The 24,992-nt window shown below is 39.3% G+C and overlaps 1 protein-coding gene across 3 annotated transcripts in view; it reads left to right on the top strand.

Annotated features, from left to right (window-relative positions):
• Positions 1 to 24,992, top strand: part of LOC139611625 (transmembrane protein 132C) — a 137,870-nt gene that overhangs the window by 66,921 nt on the left and 45,957 nt on the right. For all 3 annotated transcript variants that reach the window (XM_071466450.1, XM_071466448.1, XM_071466449.1), the window contains one exon: positions 11,445 to 11,588. In XM_071466450.1, coding sequence (XP_071322551.1) covers positions 11,445 to 11,588 — 144 coding nt within the window. The remainder of the gene's footprint in view (positions 1 to 11,444; positions 11,589 to 24,992) is intronic.

Genomic DNA, 24,992 nt, shown 5'->3' with positions numbered 1-24,992 from the left:
CCTCATCTGTCAAGTTGAAGTTAATTGGAAACCATCTTATCTGAACAGAGGGTGTAAAGGATGTCATATGCTGTACACTTTGTGCATTGAGCCTTTTGAGATGAATTTCTGGTTCTGGTCTCCTTAAAAAGAATTGACTTGACTACTCGCTGCAGTGCCACTGTAAGTGCCCAGTTGCTGCACCCACTGACAGCATCAGTGTTAATTAATCTGGATAACCCTTCCTACATCAGGTTTACCAACTTGCCATAATCTGTCCCACTACATGCTGAGATTATACTGCTTGGCCCCCTTCTGTGTCCATCCAAATATTGGATCAGTCCTGGATCATCCGTCCAAACCAACACAGCCAATGCAAAGTCTAATTTTTCATCCCCTGGATGCAACCTTATGTCAAATAGGTTTTACTGGAAGTAGTGTCTGCTGTGTTTTCCCTATCCCCTATTTAACTGGCTAGGCTTCCACTCAAATGGCAGCCAAGGGGATCAAGCTTCTGTCTGCTACAACATGACCTCATTCCTTCAGCTAATCTACAGCAGCACTGGTCGTGAGTTCCTGAAATCCAGCATTAAAGCAAATGAAAAATTGGAAGTTTTTAGTACACTGCTTGGTGTACATTAATGCAAACATGAAAAATAAAAAGGAAAACCATCGTGACACAAATTTTTGTTAATCTGAAATCCCGTGCTTGCTCTACAAATCCTGTGACTCAAATGAGGGTCGAAATAGCCAGCATGTAGGGCACTAGATTGGTAATGTTCTTGAATTTTACATTTTGAGTCTTGTCTTGTGAGGCAAGCCAGGCTGTGATTTACTGGAGGTGACTAGCATTTGGCCACAGTGGGTGTTGCGTTGTCATGCCCCTCAGTGTCATCATCCCGTTGGCCTGCTTTCATGTTCACAGTCGCTGCACACACACGGACCTCCTTGTCATTTCAGTCAATACCCACCCACATCCAGCCTGTTTCTTTATTCAGAATATCATGCCGCCTTTGTTGCCTTTTCCTTTGACATTTTTTTCCTTTACACGTTTAGAAAAAAGCTTATAATGTGACATAAGGCGATAATGAGAGCTTGGGGCAGATTAAAGAAAACAAAGTCACTGACTGCTCTAAGCTGTTGGCTTTGATAAATTTAACTTTTTATGAGCAGCAATTTCATTTCCCATTATTTTTGGTCTCGTTCTCTTCCTGTGTCTCCCATTTTTAAGAAAATAATGCCTTAATTACATCTTACACCCCCCTCTGTGATGGCTCATGTATGTGTTGCATTCTGGTCCAAGAACAGCAGCAATGCATTATGCAGAAACGGGCTCCACATTAGTGCCATCTCGTCATCATATTATAATAGCATTCCTGAGGCTGTTACTTACAAAATTATGTTTTAAGGATTCCATTAGCCTCATTTGTTCAATAATATGAGGCCGGTGTCAGATGAATTTGTTATTTTTTATGTGAAACTCTTGATATAACATAACACTGAAATCCACCGCTGAAGTGATAATTTGCGATTCAGCAGAACAAGGGCTCTGTTTTCCTTTTTTTTAATTTCCTCAGTTATAGCACTATGGGTGTTGTTTATTGTTCAGCTGTCGATCACTCACTGAATGAGTGGAAGAATAAAGCTAGTCATTGTGACTGTATATACTGATACTTCTTTGGGATCCAAATTATATTTGTTATTTATTGACAGTAAAATAATGATTTTCTCAGCACTAAGATGCATTTAAGATATAACCTTACCCAGGTTTTCAAATGAAATATTCCTCTCCTCAGTGAAGCTCAGGGGCTGCTCTGAATTCGACTCGAATTCATTTCTCAGTGTTCCTGCCCATATGATTGCTCTTGATCTGTCATGGATTCGTTCATGTCATGAGGCTATGGCCAGCACATATTTTGAACCTCTTCTCATTTGAAGTCAGCCTCACTCCTCTGACAGTTATTTCTTCTCCTTTTTGTAAAAGGCACGAGTTTGTTCCCAGAACTCAGGTCCGAGCTCCGCATGTCAGTCATCTGCCTGCTTTTCCTTTTAATTAAAAAAAGACTGTGAAGGAGATGTGAGATGTTAGATGTTAGATGAGACATCACCACACCACACCACTGTGTGTTTTTCAGGAATCCAGACATAGATGAAGAGAGACTTTGCCTGAAGGCAGTCAACTCCTCTCCTCTGTGTGAAAAGCATCTACTGTTTTTTTTTTAGTCTTTTCTTGGACAGCACAGTTCATTGTGTAGCTACCTGACTGTAAACATGTCCAGTGTTTGGTGACAGTCAGCATCTTCTCAGTTAAGTAGCACTCAATACAATCCACTCCAGGTTGAAATGACTAAGTAGCACTTTAAGGGGCACTCCCTTTGATCATCTTTGTCCCTTGATAGATGTGTAGCTTTTAACCCTTTACAGCTCCATTGCCCATCCATTCACTGTCTGGTTTGGATCACACAAATATTGATCTGTGAAGAATGGAGAGCTGAGGAGGCGGTCAATGGCAGCAAGGAGTGAAATTGACATTTCACAAGGGCAAAGTGAAAGACAGGATAAGCCTCATAAGGCTTCATTTTCCAACAGCACTTTTCCAGCCACATCCAGAGGAAATTAGAGGGAGTGGATGAAGGTGATGGTGGGTGATGATACTTCAATATATACATCACAAATCATTCCTCCGATCCTCCTTTATGTCTAGGTAAAAAGTGAGAATTTTAAAGCCTGAGATTCCTCTTTGAGGAAGTTCAGCAAAGTACCACAGACGGTAACAGTTTGACTACAAAGTAGTATTTGTTGCAAGACTATTGTACTAGATTGCACCGGATAGGTGTCAACGGTGTGTCCATTCCCTGTATTTTCAGCTTGCTTTGAAAATTAAAAGTTAATGGATTTGTTCATTGATTTTTTTTTCTCAAGCACATACAGTAGTGAGAATTATAAAGGATAGCAGAAGGACAGTGGGGCTTTATAGAAAATAAGCAGGACTAAGTCCAATGCCATGCTAGCATCTCTGTGACATGACAGAGCTCATTGTAAAGAAAACCAAACTGTGTGCACAAAAAACATGAATGTCTACACCATCAATACATCAAACACTTGTCAACACATTTTACTGTGAACTAACAATGGAGGAATAGTCAGGGGCACACAAAAGTCAGAGGGATTCATCCTCTGAGGACCATGAATGCCTATACCAGGTTTCATGGCAAATCATCAAGTCTTTGATATGCTTGTTGATAGGCAGTGGACCAGCTGGTCCCTGAGCCTCATTGTTAGTGTGACTAGAAACTTTCAAAACTCCATTCACTTGTTCGTACTTAAGCTAATTTTAGTTGGTAGACCCTCAAATTACCTGATGAAGGTTTGCCAGCCAAAATTAAACAATTGAATAAAGGGAACTAGAGTGCTAGTCAGTGTGCAGGATCTCTGGTTCCTTTTAGAAATAAAAAACTGTCTAAAAGCTAGACAATGAGCTCTGGTGAAGGAGGAAGATAGAGAGCGATATGAGAAAGGCTTGCTTGTGTATGTAGAGTAAAGGAGGCAACATGTTTAAGAGGGAAAAGATAGAGACTGACACAGGGAGGTAGGAAAAAAGATGTGCTGAAAGTGAGACGAAAGGGTGAAATGGAGAGAAATGCGGCAGAATGCATGGGTGGAGATGAGCTTTGTCTGGTGAGCGTCTTTATCTGATAGTGTTGATCTTGTCCTCTGTTCGCAGTGTTGCCACGCACCAGCACTTTTAACTAGCTCAGATAATGGGAAGAACAGCATCAAACTCATTAATGGAATTAGCTCTCTCTTTATCTCCACATCTGCCTGTGTCCGCTCGCCCCTAAAAACACTTCACCGACAACTATTCCTCTGCTAATTGACTCAGAGCATCTCCAGCACAGCCCTGTTTCACCTTCCTAATTTATTGAACCAGCTCCCAGCCTGGTTCACTTGTCATTGGCTACTATCTAATTTAATTTTACCCCGAGGTGATGGAGATTATTTTGTTTTTGAGCAAGAGGAATAGAGTGGGAGGGAGAGAACATAAAGCAAGCCCAACAGCTTGAGTGTTTATTTCATAACTGGATTTAGCTGCAGGTGTTCGAGAATTAAGGGACACAGGCCAGCTAAAGTAGCTCAATGTGATTTGGCCAATTGCTGCTGCTGCCAGTAAATTGAATTCATCTAAACTACCTTTTTGAAATTAATTTGGAAAATATGCTAAACCATGAGTTATTGCATGTTTCACATTTATCTAACTAACCACCAGGCCAATTTGTGAGCTAAGGGGCTTTTTCTTTCAGTGGTTTCAAGCTTTTCAGTGGGATTAGTTAATGATGCCTTAGAAGTTGGGTGAAGGTTATATATGAATGTACTGTGACTCATCTGTATTACAGCTTTTCTCCATATGGCGCTCCCTTTGAGGGCACCACTCTATGATGGAGGAACCAAAAGTGGTTTCTTTGTGGTGCAGCTGCTATCACAGCAATTGTTCTCGCTTTCATTTATCTCCACTAAAGGTTAGCTTTGTCCACTATCCCACTCTGGCCCAATGAGTTAACATTATATCAGATGCAGACACCGACCAAGGTGTGTGTGTGTGTGTGTGTGTGTGTGTTCTAAGTCTCCATCTTCAGTAATGATTTTTTATTACCTGGATGCCAATGGAGAGAACCATTTTCCTCCCATTCCTTCTCAGTTTTATTGTTGTTATTTTAACTTAATGCTTAGTGGGGGAAATAACCTTGCAAATGGGCTCCTGACGATGCCACTGACATACATCCTTTTCTTATTCTTCAAAATATAAAACAAAAACAGGCAGCAAATGCCAGAGCTGACTACAAGCTGTTAGTCTAGCCTCTTAACCAATAAAGCCGTCTTTTCAACTCCTCTTCTCTCTTGACTGTTTTCCTCCATCCCCATCTGTCTTTTTTCATACACCATGATACAACACCTGTCTTTTCTAATAAAAGCTCTCCGTAAACCACCACCTCTTTCTGCTCAAACACCTTTAACACCAAGCCATTCTTCCATGCCTGTGTTCACCAGCTCAACTCAGCTCAACTTTATTTAAATAACACTTTTATTTAAATAACTTTCATACAAACATGTAGCATGGACAAAAAGGTAAAAACTAAAATAGAAAACAATAAATAGAATTTATATAAGATGACTTAAATTTACCACAAAGCACCTTAAATGGAAGCCAGGCTAAAAATATGTCTCAGGTTTCTCTTAAAAGCAGACTGTTCCTGAGACGAAGGCCACAGTGACTAAAGGCTGACTCCCCATGTGTTTTTGTTGAAATTCTTTGGACAACTAGAAGGCCAGCTGCAGAGGATCTGAGGGATTTACTAGGTACATATCTAACTAGAATTAGCCCCATGTGGTTGTATGTGTCTGCCAACTAGTCAAGTAGCAGGAAATATGATCGCAATCTCCCCTTCTGTTCCTGAATAATGGCCAGAAGTGTTTTTGCAGAAAATTATGATATCACAGTGAAGCTGGCTTTTGACCATTTGGATATAAAATGTCATCACTTCATCATTTTATCCTATTAGACATTTGTCATAATTAGCATATGAATTCTTGAGTTAACCTGTGACCACCAAATTCTAATCAGTTCATCCTTGAGTTATATTTTTAATGTGAGTTTTAAAACTATGGTCAGACTTTTGCCCCAAATATTAGGAAAACAATTCCTCTGAAAGGCAGTCAAAAACTTAAAAAAAAGAAAAAACAAATGTTTTAACTCAGACCACCTTACTAATTACCTCTGTCTTCACAAGAGTAAAAGATATAGATATAGCAAGATATTATTAAAGTGCTTGGGACTGTCTAAACTATAATACAACCTTGTTTGATTAATATTCATTCTAACTGTTGTTATCTTATTTGTGAAATAGGACAATATTTTGCTCTACTTATTGTTTGAGAAAAAAAATCATCAGTCTATCAGGATCTATCAGGCGGGCAATGGTTGTAAAAAAGGACTCAGCGATTTCAGCGCCCTATAATCTTCTGAAAGGTGGTAACATATGATAGTGGATCTGGAGATATTTTTTCTACACTCAGTTTTTTAACGATTTTATTTTATTTATTTTAACTTCCACAGTGGCTTATCCAACTGTTTTTTGTTTTGTTTTGTTGTTGTTTTTTGTGGTACAACAAGATCAATTGTTGTTTGTACTTTTGTATTAACTTAATTTACTAGGGAGTCAAGAGATGAAGGGAGAATTTGTATAGACAACATAATAAAATGTTTCAGGAGATTTTTCTGAAGAGATTTTCTGTAGAGTTTAGCATTGACTGGGGCATGGTCACAGACATAATAAATTTAATGCAGTAATGTAAATTCAGTGTAACAATTCAATGTAACAATGATGTTCACAATCGGTCAGCCCAACAGCTCTAATTAATGACATTTCAGTATTTAGCTCCTTACTAACTACCAGGTCTAAAGTATGGCTAGGATTGTGGTCTGTAGACACATTGTGTAAAACTTATGTGTAAAATCTTTTGATAGATTAATAAAACAAAAACCAACTTTTTTGCTCTATATACAGTAATTCTATTACGGATGACTGACATTTGAAAAAAGTACAGAGATATTCAAACAAACTAAAAGGGGACAAGTGTGCAGTCAAAGGGCCTCAGAAGCAATAGTAGCTAACCCTCCTCCTCTTTTATCCCGTCTAAAAGAATAGGGGAAGTCACAGACTGAGGGGGCCATTTCAATGAGGACAGCAGGTGCATCACATTTCAGCCAAGTTTCAAGTAAAAACATATAACCACAAAGACCTTTACATGACATCCCCTTCTTTAGCTTTCCATGAAACACACCACCCTCTTGTTTGTTCTTCCCCTCTTCAGTCTTAAGGTTTTTTTTCCCCTCATCTTCACTTATTGTTGTGGCAACCAAGAGAGCCCCATTTAACAGTCACATAAGAAACATGTTTTTGAAAGACAGCACGTAATGCATCGTTCCTGTAATTTTGCCCTTTTTCCATGAATGCTATCCAGTCATTATTATAATAGGGTCCACAGACATTGGGTGCAGTTGTTTTCTCAGAAAGGTGTGCTGCCTCCGCCTCCTGCTTTTCATTTGTTCTCAAGTGCAATACAAATCTGTCCTGCCCCAGTTTTGTGTGAACTAAATTCCAACTATATAATACTTATTTTCCAATAAATTACCAAAGAGTTGGTCATTTTTATCATTGCAAAAAACTCTAAAATCTCTTATACATAGATTTGTCACACCTTGTCTTGGCTCCTGTACCTTTCTGTTCACCCGTCTGAGCCTTGAAGAGTGGCTCAGCCAAAGACTCTCAATTTTAACATCATGATAATGGCTACCTTTGCCTTTTAGAACTGAATTTAATACTGTACTGAGTGCTTTTAAAGCATGTCTGCAATTGGCTCCTGAATATATTTCTTACTCTCCAACCTCTAATGTGGTCCCGAGGAGTTGACGTATAATAAGTTTAGCACTGTCACTTTTCACTTATTCACTATTCACACGACAGTGGTGGAAGGTGAAGTACATTCACTGAAGTGCAGTACTTAGGTAAAATTATGAAGTGCTTTAACTTTACTTGAATATTTCCATTTTCTACTACTTTACACTTCTACTCCAGTAGACTGAACGGGAGATATTGGACTTTTTACTCCACTACATTCCTCTGACAGCTATTTACTAGTAACTCTATATATATTTTTCTTTTCATGACAAACATATGACCAGCTTTTATATATACGATTACCAAAGAACTTAGCTTCACCTTGAACAATTACAACATAACAAGCCTGCTTATAGGTTAATACATAAGTAATAATAGTCCAGGTATATTATTACTCTCATCTCAACTGTCGATACTTATATTTGCAAATTTTCCCTCTGCAGGACTAATATAGACCTATCTTATCTTAACCTATTTTTTCTCTCATTTTGTTTTACATTGTGCATGCACAGTATAGTGAGCTATATATTGAATTGAAAATGGACACAACAGTTTTCAGGCACTACTTGGTTGGCAAAGTCTTTGTCGTCAGGGACCCTTAGATGGGATGAAGAAAGTACAACGTCTTTTATGGTTCTAGAGATTACAATGTTGTTCTGTCTGTCAGTCCACTATGTGTACCCAAACTGAAAAATCTCAATTGTAAGATGGATTGCCATGAAATATAGTATAGACATCTATGGAGCCCCAAGGATGAATACTAATGCCTTTGGTGTTCCCCTGAATTCATAGCTGCACCATTAGGTTCAGATTTGTGGTTTTGAGTGAAATGTCTTGGATGGAATGCCATGAAATTGGGTAAACACATTCAGAGACCCCTCAGGATTACTGGTAATCACTTTGGTGAACCCTTAACTTTTCATTTAGCACCATCATCCCCAACATTTTGATTTATGACCAAATACCTGCTAATTCAAAACTAATGACACTCCCATCAGCCTCAGATGTGCTTGTGCTTAGCTCTAATTAGCAAATGTTAGCATGCCACACTCTAAACTGAGACAGTGAACTACTAGTAAATCCAACATGTAAGCATTGTAACTGTGAGAATATCAGCATGCTGACAGTAGCATTCAACTCAAAGCACTACTGTGCCTGTGTACAGCCTCACAGAGCTGCTAGCACGACTGTAGACTCTAAGTCTTGTTTAAATCTGTTAAAACTGTTAAATTTGTTTGATAACTTGTTACTTTATTGTTGTTATCTTCATACACTGGTAGTTTAAAGTCTACACTGTATAGTGTCGAAATTTTTGTTGCTAGCACAAAAAAACCCAGTCTCACACAGTCTTCAAGTTATTCAGAATTGTTTGTATTCCGTGTAATTTCCTGCTGTATAAAGAACATTAATATTAATGTGCACGGGGCATTTCATTCAGCGTGCAAGAGGCATGTCAGGGTGCAAGGTGTGTTGACATGTTATTTGGGCAGTGGCCATCCAGGGGTGTCATTTCTGAGCATCAATCAGGAATTGCCGCATCTCATCTGTAAATACTCATCCCACTGATGCAGGGCTTCATGGAATTAATGAGGCAGCTTCATGTGCTGATGCATGTGAAAGGGGGCGCTCCCTTCAAATTGCTTTCCTTTATTGCCTCCCCCACCCCCCATCCCCCGCACCCTCTCATACTGCTGCACCAGAAATCATATTAGCCAAACCAATCTCATTTACAAAATGCCATTTGTTAATTTAGCCCCCTCACATGTTGGTTATAGCTCGGGTTTGTGTGTCAAGTTGCGCACAAGTGTGAGAGAAATACAGCGAGTATGATGTAGGAGGGAAGGAACACAGAGTTAGAGAGAAGGATTAGACAGATGTAAAACAGAGGAGCGTATTTAGATAAGAAAGAAGGAAAGAAAGAAAGAAAGAAAGAAAGAGAGAAAGAAAATAAATATTGATCAATCCAATCCATCAACCAACTTGTTATTTAATTGATTAATTGATTGATCATTTACTCTATGAAATGCCAAAAATACTACTAAACTAAACAACCAAAGAAGAGATTTTTGTAATATTGCTCACTTCCTCTGACCAACAGCCAAAAAATGGAGACAGAATAAACATGAAAATCTTCAGTTTTTTGTAAAATGACTGAAATAATCATTTGATCATTAACCTGAGCACTAGTGCAAAAGTTTTTTGCGTAAGAGCAGAAAAAGGAGAGTAAGAAGTAGCCGCTGTGCATTTCCACAGGTCCTAAAGCATTCCTACACTCACATTGGAATTTGATGTTTGATCAATACATCATAAAGTATACTTTAGTATAGAGTTTAGTCGCTGTTAGCTGATTATCGTTACCCCCCGTAGTCCACTGTCAGTGCTGAATCTGCTTGTGGGACTGTAGTAATTTCTGTGCCGTGGCTAAGGTGACAACTGGGAAACAGGAGGGCAATCAGTCATCTCCTCCTAGTTATTGTCTGCGTCTTCCACACCAGCGGCCTTTATCTTTGCTCGTCAGGAGCAACGACCAACACGAGGCCAGTTATTACTGCCCCTGCAGCCTGGATAAGATCAGAGAAGACTGGTTGAACATGGAAGATGAAATGACTGTGCTCTTCTAAGGACTGCTGCATGGTTTGTCATGTCATTACCCCCCCCATTAATGCTCCGTTTTTTTTTCTTCATCTTTTACAAGTCCTTCACAGTCTCACAACGAAGACAGTCTCCAATTATTTTGATGTGGGGAGAAATTACCCAGCATTCATGCTTTCCTGAATAGGAACGTTTTCTGCTCACCTTTTTTTGTGCTGTAGGTGTTTTACTTTAGATCTGCGTTTTCTTGCCATCTCCCTTCTCTTCCCTTCTTTTTCCCCACATGAAATATTCTGCCCCATTTGTACCAGTGGTTTCAACAAGAGCGATTTGTCATGTTGGAAAATGGAGGACTGAACTCAGCTCATGTGCTTAATTTCATCTCACAGAGCAGAAGGAGAGCAACAGTGTCAGTCTACTGTAGGAGGAGGAAGAGGTCATGGTTCTGCAGCACCTGTAAAGCCTCCCACAGACTGTGACCATGAGTGATGGAAGTGATACAAGGACAAAAAGGGCGGAGCGGGGGGTGGTAGGAAGGCAGTAGTGATTAGAGTCCTTTAAAACCCCAGGTGTGGGCGAACATGACCAAAATCTGAAATGGAGCTTCCTGCCTTTTTTTTTTTTTCGTTTGTTTGCTTTTAATTTTGGGATATTACAGGCTGTACAGCGGGACTTGTTATGTAAGGCTACTCCTTCATTCAATTAGTACACTCACTGTGATAAACAAACTTTCACAGGGGTTAATTTGAACTCCCTATCCCCTGATTCGGATTGTTTCAGTTCAGCCAGCATGCCATCTGTTGTCCTGATGCTAAGTTTCGTTGCTGCTAATGAAATAATTTGGCCTGTACCTGCCAGATTCACTTTCCTGGAGAAATATTAAAACTTTTTAATCTTCTTCTCTTTAACATAATGTGTGTGCTGTATGAAATGGATAAGATCCATTCCAAAAGATTCCTTTTGTCAATCACATTTTGTTAGAGAAGTCTAGTTTTCCAAGACTTAACTACAAACTTTATCTTCTGTTTTTGCTCCAGTTTTGTGCTTTTACATTAATAAAGCATGTTTTTAATGAATCTATTACTGTCTTCCATTTTTTTGGTTCATGCACCTAGTTGAATGTCAGTGAGTGAGAGAGAGAAACAGAGAGAGAAACAGAGAGAGAGGGAGAGAGAGACCATGAGTGTTTGTTTTGTGACCTCTGTGAGACACAATTTAAGCACCGTCTCATTTAATTCCTTTCTTTTGACAAGTTTGTGTGCGTCAGAGAGGAAGAAAGACGACTAAATGAGGCCATGTGTGTTTCTGAGACTCTAAAACTAAATTTGTGAGCTGCTCTGGCAACAGTTCCAGTACCATCTAATTTAATTTTAGCATTTCTTTCTAACTTGTGTGTGTGTGTGTGTTTTTTTTCAGGGTCAAGCTGAAGGATGGCGTGGTGTTCCTAGGAGCCAGAGCCAGTAACCCGGTTGCTTGGACAGTGAGCCAGGATGTCAGAAGTGAAGGTCACAGAATTGTCACCCTCCACTGTCGGAAGAAGGAGAACAGTTTTAGTCAAAGGTATGTCTGGCTCCCTCCCTCTACGGATTTAATCAATGTGCGAATGAAATATGAACTGAACACCCTGCTGAACATCCAGAAAGCAAAGGCACACTTGTTCATTTCTTGGGCAGCTGTCAGTAGAGAGGGATTGCAAAGAGTGAGGATGAAAGAGGACATGACTCAGCATCTGACCCACTCACTCCTGGCACTGCCATTCGCATAAGTCTGCAGTCAGTACCAAGTGTAGTCAATAAAATAAAATATTGTTCAAAGAACAAAGTGTTGCCTTTTTGCTTGCACTTAAAAGATAAGTCTAGTAATAGTCTATATTTTTCTTACTGCTACCAAATAAGAGGTCTGATACAGCTTATTCTTCTGTGCTGTAAAGCTCCTCTGTAGCCCTAAAACACGTCATGGAGTCACACCGGTGCACTGGGTGACCTGTTCTTTCTCTGCATTGAACATGAGCATACAATACATCACATACGCCTCCCTTCTGTTGCAAATGCACCTCTGAAAAGAGTCTGATGAAAGCATTATTTTGAGTTCTCCTGTTTGAGTCATATTTGATAGAAACTGCAGCCGAGCTGTTTTAGAAAATTAAGCCTTAAAAAAATGACGTCAAATAAACAGCCTTATTATGAAACCTCCATCCATGTTACATCAGATCCAATTGAAAATGTTGTTTTAATGTTTAATGTGAAATAAGCAGACATCGAAGTCACTGTAATCATGTCCCAATCATCTTAAGATACCCCTTATTAGAATTAACTCATTACAGTACTTTTAAATTACCTACCAACCAGACAACTGACCAGCAAAAATCTAAAACATCAGTTTGTGCAACAGCAGTAAGTCAAACTGTGTTCCCCACCTTACTGGTGGTTATGCATGCTTTTTCATATTAAGTACAAGTAAGTGTATACTTAGCTGCTGAACATTTTTCAAAGCACACCATAACTTTTAAGATTGATTCCTAACCTTCTACTCAACCATTAATTTCACGTCATTTCAGTGCGGCAAGAAAATCAACCAGCAGTGACTTGACACTTCTTGAGATGGGTGATCCATCACAATATACACATCGCAGTGGGGCTTTATCATGATGTGGTAATGCAGTTGGGAACCTTTTTCCAAAACTGGTGATGCATATATGATGCTCCAACATCCAAGCACTCAGAGTTGTTACATTAATGTTGTGAAAAATCAAATCCAAAAGACAAGAAAATAAGTTGTTATGGATATTGTGAAAAGAATAACATGAATCTGGTTGTTTGTTATGTCAAAGAGGCATTCGATAGCTGACACTCAAAACTGTGTTGACAGGGAGTCTTTGAATGTAGCAGCAGGATTCTGAAAGGAGTTCAATCTCGTAACGCTATTACTGTATGTAAGTTGACTATGAAGAATTAAACATCTAAAGCAAGTTGTTTTTCATACCAGACAGAAATTAAATATCTAAAAAAAAAGGCTGTTTGAAAGGCAGGAAATCCATCTAAAGCCTGTGCTGCAGTCTGCTTTGAAAATGGTTTGGCAGTAATGTGAGGCAGAGTACACCTAATATGTAGAGTAGTCAGTGGGCTAGAATACCAAAGTCATTGAGTCATCCTATGACTGAAGGAAGGAAGCGTAGTGTTACTTATTACAAGTTTGAGACTCTTACTTAAAACCATAATATGTATAATTTGAGAGTTTCATGCTCTTGTGCTGCTGAGTCTGGAATTCAAAAAGCTCAATGACATCAGAGCCTGAAAAACAGCTTTCTAATCATGACAAAAGAATTTAAGTGTACAGTGTGAGTGCTCATCCGTGCATCCTCGCCCCTTACATGAGGGCGTTGGCCATTAATGGATAAGTGTGTCTGTGTGGGTGTACAGTATTTGACATTCAACTCAGCAGCTAAATGGTTTCAGGCGAAGACAAAGTAGCGGCACACAGGAAGTGACACACCCTAGCTGGGCTGTTATTTCCTCCCAGGTGTCAAGGTGACGACAGTGATGAATGACGAGTCATCTATCATTTACATGCATCTCTTTCACAGCCCCGCTGAGGAGAGAAGACTTTGAATTATACAGAACTGCTCAAATCAAGGTCATACATGTTGAGTCTGGTATTATGCTCCACAGTCCTGTCTTTGACAAAAGACTACCTTGAAGTATTGAAATGATAACGCAAGACCTGCCAGGCCCTGTGTTTTGAGGTTTCTATACCTTTGGTTGGTTTTTACTTTTGATTTACAAACCAGAACAAAAGAAAACACTCTAACTTGTCCAGTGAAATTGTTTTTATTTTTTTTTGTTTTTGTTTTTTTTTAAATTAGTTTTTAGAAAGGAACAATCCCTTACAGTTGAAAGATCCTGCTTCACTTATAAGACCAAAACAAAGATCACCTATGCTTCTTTGACTGGTCCAGCCAGTAGGCTCCGTCAGTTCTCTACAGATATTTTTCAGACTACATACAATAGAAAAGAATGAATAATGTAAAATGTGTGCTTACTTAGATTTGCTGAATTTTGTCTCAAGGCCTTCAAAGTAATTTCCTAAATTATTCTAATCTTTTATCACCATGGTACCTGCAAGGATTTCCTTTTTGACATACTTTTTCCTACTCACCAGCATTAGATCCATACTTGGGGAGTCGTTTGATTCAGCTGCTGTCCCGTGGGTACATTTCCCATCAGTCAGGTTAAGTGCTAAAAGATCTTCATTAGCCAGAATTTGAATGGGGGTAATAGAAATATGTGGAGATGGAAGCCAAGGAGTATGAAAAGATAGGTGCCCTAAAACATTACATGCCTCCTAATGTCAGCTGAAGTACACTTTACCATCCATTAAAACAGCATCACTGCCACAACCTGGAAGACAAACAGCAGGAGTGGGATGTGTCTTCTCTGGCTCGTGGTAGAAAGACATTATAGCCAATGGTGTAACCGCCAGGTGGCAGATGGACTCAGTCAGGCTTGATGGCCAAACTTCAGAGGAGGCGAGTATCAACTATCGACACACAGACTTAGAGTGACAGTTGTATGCTGCGAAACTGCACAGACACAAAGTATACACAAATGCATTTTGGGTACACACCCACAGTTTCTACCACAAAACATGGCTATGTATTAGGAAGAAGCTGAGGCAGCTGAGAGATGAGGGAGTGCTGCTGCAACATCTATACAAGGCTGTGTTGCATTTACAGTCATTTTTGGTTTTGCTTCATCCAGACAATTTAGCAAACAATACAGCAAACACTGCAGATCAGCGGAGACTCTGAATGGTTTAATTTGGCTTTCATACTAATCTGTGGCAGGTTCATTGGGACCTTTGTGTATTTGTATCCAAACAAAAATTGGTCAATTTTACGAATCAATTTTTTTTAAAGATTATTATGCGAGCCCTTGTCCTCACGTAAGATTACAGGACTTCAGTTATAATCAAAGAAACATAGATAACTAAATACAAAAGTTTAAATCATATCTGAATTCTTTGCCCCTTTTTTCTGATGAGGGTTGCTCATACATCGATATTATAAGTTAGAATTTGTTTACTTACATTATTTTATTTAAGGTTGGCTTATTCAATTTTCTATTTTTTATTTGAGGGTATGTGTTCGAGGTGGACCTGACCCAAACTTAACTGCAAACACATTTTCATCTACATAGCTGCTCATACAGTTACACCTTTTTTCCCTCATATTTAAACTTACAAACATTTTAACAGATATGCAAAAAATAACTCAGGTTTATCCAAATCGAAGCTATTTTGCTGCATGTTTTGTGCTCTAATTGGTCATGACACACCACAGCCCTGCTCTCAACAGATGGCATGTCTTCTCTTGTGAACAATACATTGAACACAGGTTTATAAAACATTAAAAAAAAAAGACAACATGCACTCTATTCATGCCTCCTACCACAAGTCCATGAGCAGATTTAGCCACAGATAGGTTACTGCGTACATGGCTGTGCAAGTCTCCAGGCTGTAATAAACCTGACTGATGCAAGATCAAAGTGGCACAATGGTCATCAAGACAATTCTGCCTGCTCTGTTATGAAGATGTATTAGGGCACTTCAATGCTAAGAGCTGTCCTTCACCAGCTAGCCCTCACAGTTACCATGGAAGGAGAGACTGCTTTTCCTTACCATCAAGCTAATTCATATTCTTTTTGCTGCAAGTGCTATTGAACTTAAAATCCCCATCAGCTGTTGGCTTAATTAAGCATGGGAATGCAACACACACTCTTGGGAATCACATACACATTCGCTCTGTGTCTGCACATGTTGATGTGAGTGCAGTGGGTGGGTTCTCAATGTAAATGGAGCTGTTGCTAAAAGATAATCACATTGCAAAATCAAAAAGAAAGTCATCAGCCATGCACGTCAGGTACTCAAGCTGCTTCTGGCTGCTTTATTTCTTTTTAATGGAAGCTAACACAATTTGGAGTTCCTGTTTGATTGAGGGGAAGAGTTGAGAAAAGGAAGCGAATGAAGGTTTTGTTACTGCAGTAGCAGCTCTGTGGCTCTGCACTCAGGGAGTCAACCGGTAGCTTGTCCAAATTGCGATGGGAGTTCGATTTGCAATCGCAGGATGTGAGGCATGGCATCTAACAACTAATTAAAGTAAACAGAATTTCATTGCCAACATTTCTTAATCTGCTCTCACTCTTAACAAATTAGCACAACAGTAAAGCTTTTGAAAAACATAAGCCCTTTTTTCGATCTCTAACATTACTGGTTTTGTCTATTTGTTAAAATAATATAAATTTTTCCTCAAACAATAGATTTGGCCACATATAATTTCCAAGAGCTGAAGGTGGCGTCTTCAAATTCCTTATTGTATTCCTTGATTAGTCACCTGTATTTTACGATCGTCAGTCCAAACCCAACAACATTCACTTTACCATCATAAATAACAGAGAAAAGAAGGAGCTAAAATTCAGATAGTTGGGTTTTCTTCTTTTAAAAATGATTGAAACAAGGTAAATGAAATAATTCATTTTTGACTTATTGACTAATCCATAAATTGACTAACCGTTACAGCTCTGATATGAAGACTTAATGACCTTTGTGACTGCGAGGAACACTCACCCATGCTTCTCTCTAGTGAGTTCCCTGATTTTCCTCATCAGTTTCATCATTTATTAGACAGGCAGCAGAATTCTATATTCAATATTATGAAAGCAGCCATGCATAAAAAATTACGAGACGCATAGGTTATGACTGTCACGTACACCCTCCTTACTTGCACGCTGAATTTTTGCTGGATAATCAAACTGTAAGCTGCTGGCAAGAATGAGAGTTTAAAGTTAAGTAAGGGCGACTGATGGCGTGATAATGGCCTAACAGCACAAGTTTAAAAAAAAGAAATCTCCTCAGCACCTTAAGTTTGCTCATTCACAGCAGTTCGGTTTACTAAAATTATTTTGTTTCCTAGGAGTGACAATTTAATTGCAGCAATGTTATTCTTAACAGGACTTTGTTTAATTAACCTTTTGCTAATGTAGCTTCTCCACTAATGTGGCAGCATTTTATTTAGACTTGTGCCATGTTGTAAGTGCAACAAACACTATTACCTTGGCTTTTGCATAAAAGATGCTTAATCAGGCATGAGATGTAGAACTTCTGTCACATTTATATAATAACCTGCATGTCTGAAAGAGGCTATAGACTTTGAAATATGCAATATATGTTTTTCTGACTGTAAATATTAAACAAGTCCCATCTGTGTGCTGTCTGACACACTCACACACCCAAACAAACAAACAAGTGAACAAATAAAACCTCCCCGCAGCATCTTTTCACCTTCAAAGTCTATGGGATCATGAAACATGCCACCACAGTCAAATTGTCTGCTGTTGCTAGAGAGCACTCCTGCTGTGAGCAAGTGGGAGTCAGGCTTACTCTACAAGACTGACAAGACAGCCTTACAACAACTACACAATGATGCAAGCCTGTGGAGCATAGTTCTCAGGGCTGCTTATCTAAAAACAACACCACTACAGAGTTGCATCTGAGTGACAACAGAGCAAGATAAATGGTATTGAATTTGAGCCAACAAAATGTTCTTTCCAGTATGTGTTTCATCATGTTTCCATTTATTGCAACTGTAGTGAAATTTATTTTAGGGCAAGGATTTGAGAAAAAAAAAAAAAAAAATCTTACAGAGAAGTTGCATGAAGAGTCTCAGACTTCTTCTGAGCCTTTGATGAGGAAAGTCTGCTCAGTATGCAAGCCCCGGTGTGAAAATAGGTTAAAGATTCAAATTGTTTTCCAGCAGTAGGTGAAATCATGTTTTAAGCATCAGTGAAATCGAGGCTTGTCATTCTGCGTTTGCCCCAGCCATCTGCTGAGGGAGGTGACATGAGCCTCTCTGAGGGTCTTTCTGTGAAACAGAGGAAGCAAGCATCACTGAGGGGGAATGGAAACCTCGCGCTTGTTTTAGACTGAAATGATTAGCATACTCTGCAGTGTGCCCGGGAAAGAAGAAAGCAGCAATTCCCATATAAAGAGTCCATAAAGATTCTAGTTAGATAAGATTGCCTCTGCTAAGCATTGTTATATCGCCATGCAACATTTCCTTCAAGTGCACCATACATCCTTTTTTATTGTTATGTGAGATGATCTGCTGAGGTGTGTAAATAGTTGTGCTCCTTTGGATTGGATGATAATTCATGACATTTATCATTTATCAGCTTTCAGCTGAAACACATAGTGATGATAGGATCTCGTGGTGTTACTGCTGTCCAAATCAATGATTCTGAACAAGCTAGAATAAAAATTAAAAAAATACTGAACAGTTTTACTTTTTAGGAATGGCAATCTTAGGCTGTCAGTTGGTGGATTGGTGTCCTATTTCAACAATTATTGGCTGGATTGCCATATATCTCTGCACAGACATTAATGTTCCCCAGACAATGACTCCCAATTACTTTTGCGATCCGTTAACTTTTCAGCTAGAGCCACCAAGAGGTTGACAGTTTTGGCTTTGAACCCATCTGTTGGATGGATTAGATACTGGATATACTTGCTTTTAACTACACATTCCTTTGCAGGTTATAGCTGCAACATGTATCCAGTGCTCTTTATTTATTGGTTGTGCGTGTGTGAGACTGTCCTCTGTTTTATGTTGTTAGGCAGCCTCTAGTGGCTGTGGTAATTTTTACTTAAACCATGAACTTTCCTTAAACCAAGGCAAGAATTTTTTGTGCCTAAACCTAACCAAACAGAGACTGTTCCATGAGCTTAACCGCATGTTGATGGAAGTCTGGTACACCTGGCGGTGTTGGGGAGCTATTCCAGGAGACACTCTTATGGATCGTATCAGAGGGTGGGGACAAGCGACCCATATGGTCATTCAGGTTGGAGGACTTGTTCTTAATCTGAAAAGCAAATTTGGCCATACTTTTTTGAGGCCTCAGTGATGTCTGCAGGTATTCCTTTCAGGCTACATACAGCCCCAGCAACCTTAACCAATGAGGTATGGTGCCCACGGGCATAACATCCTGACTGTACCACTCACTGCTGCTTGTAAAGATCATAGCCCAGAGCACAAGGTAATAACTGAAGTCAGCTAAGTGTATCAACATTTTTAGATCTGCAGAATTTTTTTTAGATCTTCCCTCATCTGGACCATGGTAGCTGGAAGAGAACAATGTTCCTTTTGTAAGAAAATCAAGCTGAAACAATCAAACTGAAGGGGGAAAATAATAAATCCTTCTGATCCCCAGTGGAAATTATGCCCTTGCACATCCTTGAATGTCCATAAGAATCAATTAAGCCCATGAATGGTGAGGGAAGTAAGGTCAGAAGCAGACTCAATGGAAATGTTTCAAAGGGATACTTATCTATGATGGCACAGTGATCTCCTCATTAACAAGATAGTAACTGCTCAGAGTGTCACCGTGTTAAGTTGCTGTATGTTTATTATGTGCAAAATCAAACATTCTACTGATGAGCAGAGTATTCGCTGGCTGTAACATAGAATAAAGGAAAGTACACGAACAAATCTGCTCTCATTGCAGCTGCTTGTCTAGACATGCACAGTGGTAAAACACAAGCATATCAGGAGTGAAGCGCAGCTCTATTTCATTTTGCATCCATTTTCTGTATTGAAATACACATTCATATCAGAAAAGATTTGTATAAATGTAATGATAATAATTTAAACTATATCACCCTCGAATAAGCAAGAGAAACAATAAAAAAAAAAATCTTAATTCATCTAGCTGGAGTTTTGCAGCTAGAACATGAACTTGAACAACAATCTACAGATTCATGGAGGGGGTGTTGGTCCCTGGATTACTTGCTGTGTTCAATCACCCATAGGTTACCTGGGGCCCCGGGAGTATGGAGAGCATATTCTATGCCACATACGGAAGCTGTGCTGCATTCATGATCTCATTATGCATATCTAAGTGGCCCTGAAACAGCATGTACATTTTAACCCAATTTGATTGATTGTTCTCTCGATATGGTAATAATAGCCTGAGGTCTTGTATGGGGTGCAATCTTTTCCTGCTCTCATCACTTCTTCGCCCCATCTCCATGACAGGTCCTCTCACTTTCTCCACCCTTCATATGAAATGCAAGAGAGTTATCATGTGGCTTCTCTTATGGAAATCCTGTCATTAGAAAATAATAGAAATTTGTCACTCACATAGTCATTTGTTATTATGAGCAATGGTGTCATCCTATAGTGGATATAATGATTATATTCCATACATTAGCTGGGTGTGTAATTTCAGAGTTTCTGTATTTGATTTTGCCCGCAGAGCTGCAGTTTCAACACAATGTTTTGTTCATTCACTGGTGACATTTAACTAACCGTAAGTCCATGCAAATGTCCATTGTTTGGGTTAGTGAATATGTGTCTATAAGGCAGCTTTAGTCCATGCTGGAGAGTCATTAGGAACCTGAGTAACTGACAGAACAATGATGAGTGAAAATTGAATGCGAAAGAAGTTCAATATTCATTCCTCTTCACTTCACGGGGGAGAGGTCAGAGGGCCTTGTGCTGTTCTTTCTGATTGCACCGAGCTTAGCTCGCACGGGGAATGAACACATACAATCAATGGCCAGAGCACGCCAGGCCAGTGGGACTGCATTTACAACCTGAGTTAAATCAGAGGTCCCGTCAGTGCAATCTGATTCCGATGGAGGAACTCTCCATGCATCAGTGAGATGCATGGATGTTAATGACCTGACTGCTGCTGCTGCTGCTGCTGCTTCCACAGATGCACCTATTTATGTGTATTTGATTAAGAGGGAAATTAAAGAACAGACTACCATTAGTTTGGGTCTTGAAGAGTGTGGCAGCTGTGATTAGTTCATGTTGTTATCAGCTTAATTAACACTGCTTCAAAAACAATGCACTCCAGCAGACAAAATGAAGATTCAGACAGTATATGGACTAAGAAAGAAGAAGAAAAGAGATTAGACGCATTTATGTTTGCAGGTGTGTGTGTGTGTGTACGTGTGTGTATTTGTACTTGCTACATAGTAAGGACCAAAAAAAGTATTTTACTAACAGAGTGAGGACATTTTGGCCGGTCCTCACTTTTTGAGACACCTTCAAATCACATTTTGAGGGTTAAGACTTGGTTGTAGAGTTATGGTTAGAATTAGGTTTAGGTCAGGGTTTGGGTTAGGCTTGGGTTAAGGCACTCAGTTGTGATGGTTAAGGTTAGGGTAAGGGGCTAGGGGCTGCATTATGTTAATGAGTGTCCTCACAAAGATGGAAGCGCAAGTATGGGTGTGTGTGTGTGTGTGTGTGTGTGTGTCTGTGTGTGTGAATATATTTTCCTGCATGTCCTTGGATGTGTGAATGGCTTTTTGAAAGTACAATGTTACAGATGATGGATAGGGTAGGAGAAGCAATTACCCTCCCAGGTGGTCTAATTTGTATGTTTGTGAACTACTGTTTTCTTCAATTGGCTTATCACAGGTGCGGATAGCATACAATTTGGTATGAAAAATATTTGAATACATCCTGTAATCCTTTAAAGCAATCATCTAGACATCTTATTCTGCTGTGTTTACCCGTAGGGCCACTAATGCATCAGTGAAACACTCTCTTCTCACTGCCTCCCTCATATTAAAAAGCATTTCTACAGCAGTCTAAGACAGGGAACTATGTGATCGTTAGATGGATCTGCAGTATTGATCGTCTGTAATTTAATTTGCATGAGTGGCATGTGAGTCTTATGTGTTGCTGGGGCTTCCCATGCTTTATTCAATCATAAAGGCTCCATAAAGGAAGCAGCCCCCTGGCTCTAATATGATCAAAATAAAAACACAAACACTTATTCATTCCAACCTGTCATCATTAATGGAAATCAAAATACACATGATGCCACTCATGAAATATAATGAATGTAATCTCAAGAGAATGATTTATACCACATCCTCTCCTACTCACAGATATATGCTCTGGCTTCTCCTCCATCCAACCTTCTCCCTTAACAACTCGAGACATGAATTAGACATTTACTGTGGATTCTATCATATCCTTGACCTGTGTGTTATCGATGAACTAGCATATCTGCCTGTGTGAAGTAAAACATCTTTGATTGAGCCCTCAGGGACTGTGAATCACGCCTTGGCCCTGTGGCTAATCCAAGGCTGATGCATGAAATCAGATGGACACCAACAGGAGGTCAACTTCCTCTCTTATCTATGATGTCAGTCTGTTGTGGTTTCCTTTGTCTGTTGTGTTTTAGGGTCACATTTATAAGTGGTCTGCCGATGTTGTCAAGTAAAGAGGGAAACAGAAACCCACAATCAGATAGGGAAGCCCCGTCATAAGTATTCATATGTGAATCAAAGCGGTCCACGCTCTCCCCATGTGATTTATACAGTAAAGCTCATTTTAAAAACGAGCTTTTCTCATTTCTTTGAGTTTTAATTTAGGAATCAAGCATATTAATATTTTTGAAGTAAAAGTAAAGAGAAGTCTCCTCTCCTCCTAACAAAGCTCTGTAGTTAATCTGACTTTTATCAGCAACCAAAGCCAGCAGTGGTGGGGAGTTGCCCACAGACAAGCTGGAGATTGGCCATGAAGCCTGGTGGTGTTTGATAAGGCAGGTCTATTGGCCTTGGGACCCTGGGCTCAGACCCTCTGATCCACTTCATCTTCTAATAAATCATCCGCTGAATCTCTGGCCCCTGTTAATGCTTTAGAGCTCGCTCTGAGGTTTACTTTATACTTGAGGTACAGCAAGAACTTGTTAAGGGATTTCCACACAGGCATGCACAAACAATTTAAACATACCATATAGAGTGAGGTTAATATTAGGATCTGGGATATCTTTCATAAATCAAACAGGTGTAAATGGAATCTGGTAGAGACATACTCACCACAGTATCTAAAATATTGTTTAGACTTCAGTAGGACTGTTGAGTGCGTGTCTATATGTGTGTATCTGTGTTTGTGATGGACGAGAGATAAATCTCATCTTAGAAAGTTGTTTGCGCAACTGTTGTCTGTAACACCAGATGGAGAGAAATGTATGGGACAGCAAAATCCGGCTCGGTATGCCTCTCATCAAAACCTTCTCTTCATCCCGAGGATGAGGAGGAGGAGGAGGCTCTGTTTACTTGACAGATTAATGAGCCGAGGGAGCAGAAGTAATGCTCCAAGGGGTCATTGGGGCCGGCATTCTTATTAACCCTGTCCTGATACACTAATTTAATAAACTGAGCCAGGGAAAGGTTCGTTTAGGTTTGTTTGTTAAGGTTTGTGTTGGGGTATGCACATGCATGCAGGTTTGTTGCCTGTTTTTATGTATTTGTGTAACAGAGAGAGAGAGACAGAGATGGAGATGTGTTGCCAGAAATCATGCAGGTGTCACTGGTTCAAGGAAACATTTATGTGAGGCCTAGTTTTAATCATGTAAAGATATAAACAAGATTTCCATTCTGGTACATTGAAAGCCACCAGCCTGCTGATTATGTGGCCCACTAGTTAGTGATTTTTTGGAAAAAAAAATTTTGATTTAACCATTGTGGCGACATAAGTGAAACGAAGAAAAAAAAAAAAAAAAAGAGCAACACTGCAGAATCGATCTCTGAGGAAAATAAGTGCTGCTGTCATATTGATTTACTCTGCCAGAAATGGTGAAACAAGTAAAACAGAGAGTGAGATTTAGAAAAAAAAAAAGTCCAACAATGACCCATTAGCATCATAAAATAACCCACAATACACTGGTACAAGTACCGACAGCCCTAACCCGACTGGAAGAGAAACAGTGACCTGACTGGAAGAGTTAGACAAAGAGGAGACAGCAGCTAAAAACTCAGAGGCACTACAGCGTGGGCACAATACCCTTTGTGTGTGAACACAGCAAATCAAGCTAAACTTTTAATATAATTTATGAGTTCTCAGAAACAAAGAGCTCTTTTTAAATGTAATACTCTTGCGGTGTGTCTGGGTCACTTTTTATTTGTTTTCATAGAAAATGACCCGAAGTGAATTTTTTGTACATTTTTTGTACATGAAAAATTTGCTGCATTACCCGCCGAATTTCACAATAAAGGAGGTTCTTCTGTGTCAGGGACAGCAAGGTGAGACAGAAAAACAAGCTTCAGAAATTTAAGAGAAAAAAATAAATGGCAGGCTAATTATGCAGTCAGTTTGCATCAGTGAAGCTAAATGCAATAATGTAGAAATGTATCATTGATTTTTTCTAACCTTTCTTAATCCAGGGTAGATTTACAGAGACATTTCAGAAACTAAAATATAACAATAGAAAAAAAACAAAAAATAGAATCAAGTAATTGTTGTAAACTGTGTGTAAAAATAAGCACACTAGTGTCTGTGTGCAAAAAAAGCTCATAGTAAGTATGCTACAACACTTTCCTCAGAGCACAATTCCCCTAGGCCTCCTGATTTACATGATAGCCAGAGGGCTTATTACATTAGCATGTAACTAGCACTGATTCATTAACATGCATCATTGTGTTGTCATATCTTACTTGTTCATAAATCGCTCCCACCTCCCTTACCCACACACTGTGCTCTTCAGTTAACTGTGATTAAGTATGTTGATTGTAATTAAGTATTTTCCTGCACAGACTGTAGGAAAATATGGACACAGTGTCTGTGACATTGCACAGATGTTTCTGAAGGACTTTTGACAGCATCTTGGCAGATCAAAGGCAGGACCTTTGGGTTTGAACCTTGAGACTCTGAGTGTAATAAGTTGAGAAACTTATCAATGACTGCAAACAGGCCCCACAAAAGGCAGTATTGGAAGCAACAAATTTCACTGTCGTCTCAACTTTCTAATGATCCAAAAAGCTTTCCAAAGCCAGAAGTTATAATGACTTGAAGGTATAAACCTATTCAAAATGATCACTCTGCTCAGACTCCACAGTGTATACTACACTGCCTTGCTAAAAGTTAACAACACCAAAGGTATGAGCTGGGGTGAA

Source organism: Trachinotus anak, unplaced genomic scaffold (assembly GCF_046630095.1).
Source record: "Trachinotus anak isolate AG129_WGS33_773 ecotype Australia unplaced genomic scaffold, CSIRO_AGI_Tana_v1 ptg000028l, whole genome shotgun sequence".
Classification (NCBI taxonomy): domain Eukaryota; kingdom Metazoa; phylum Chordata; class Actinopteri; order Carangiformes; family Carangidae; genus Trachinotus; species Trachinotus anak.
This window is presented reverse-complemented; position numbering and strand designations above follow the sequence as displayed.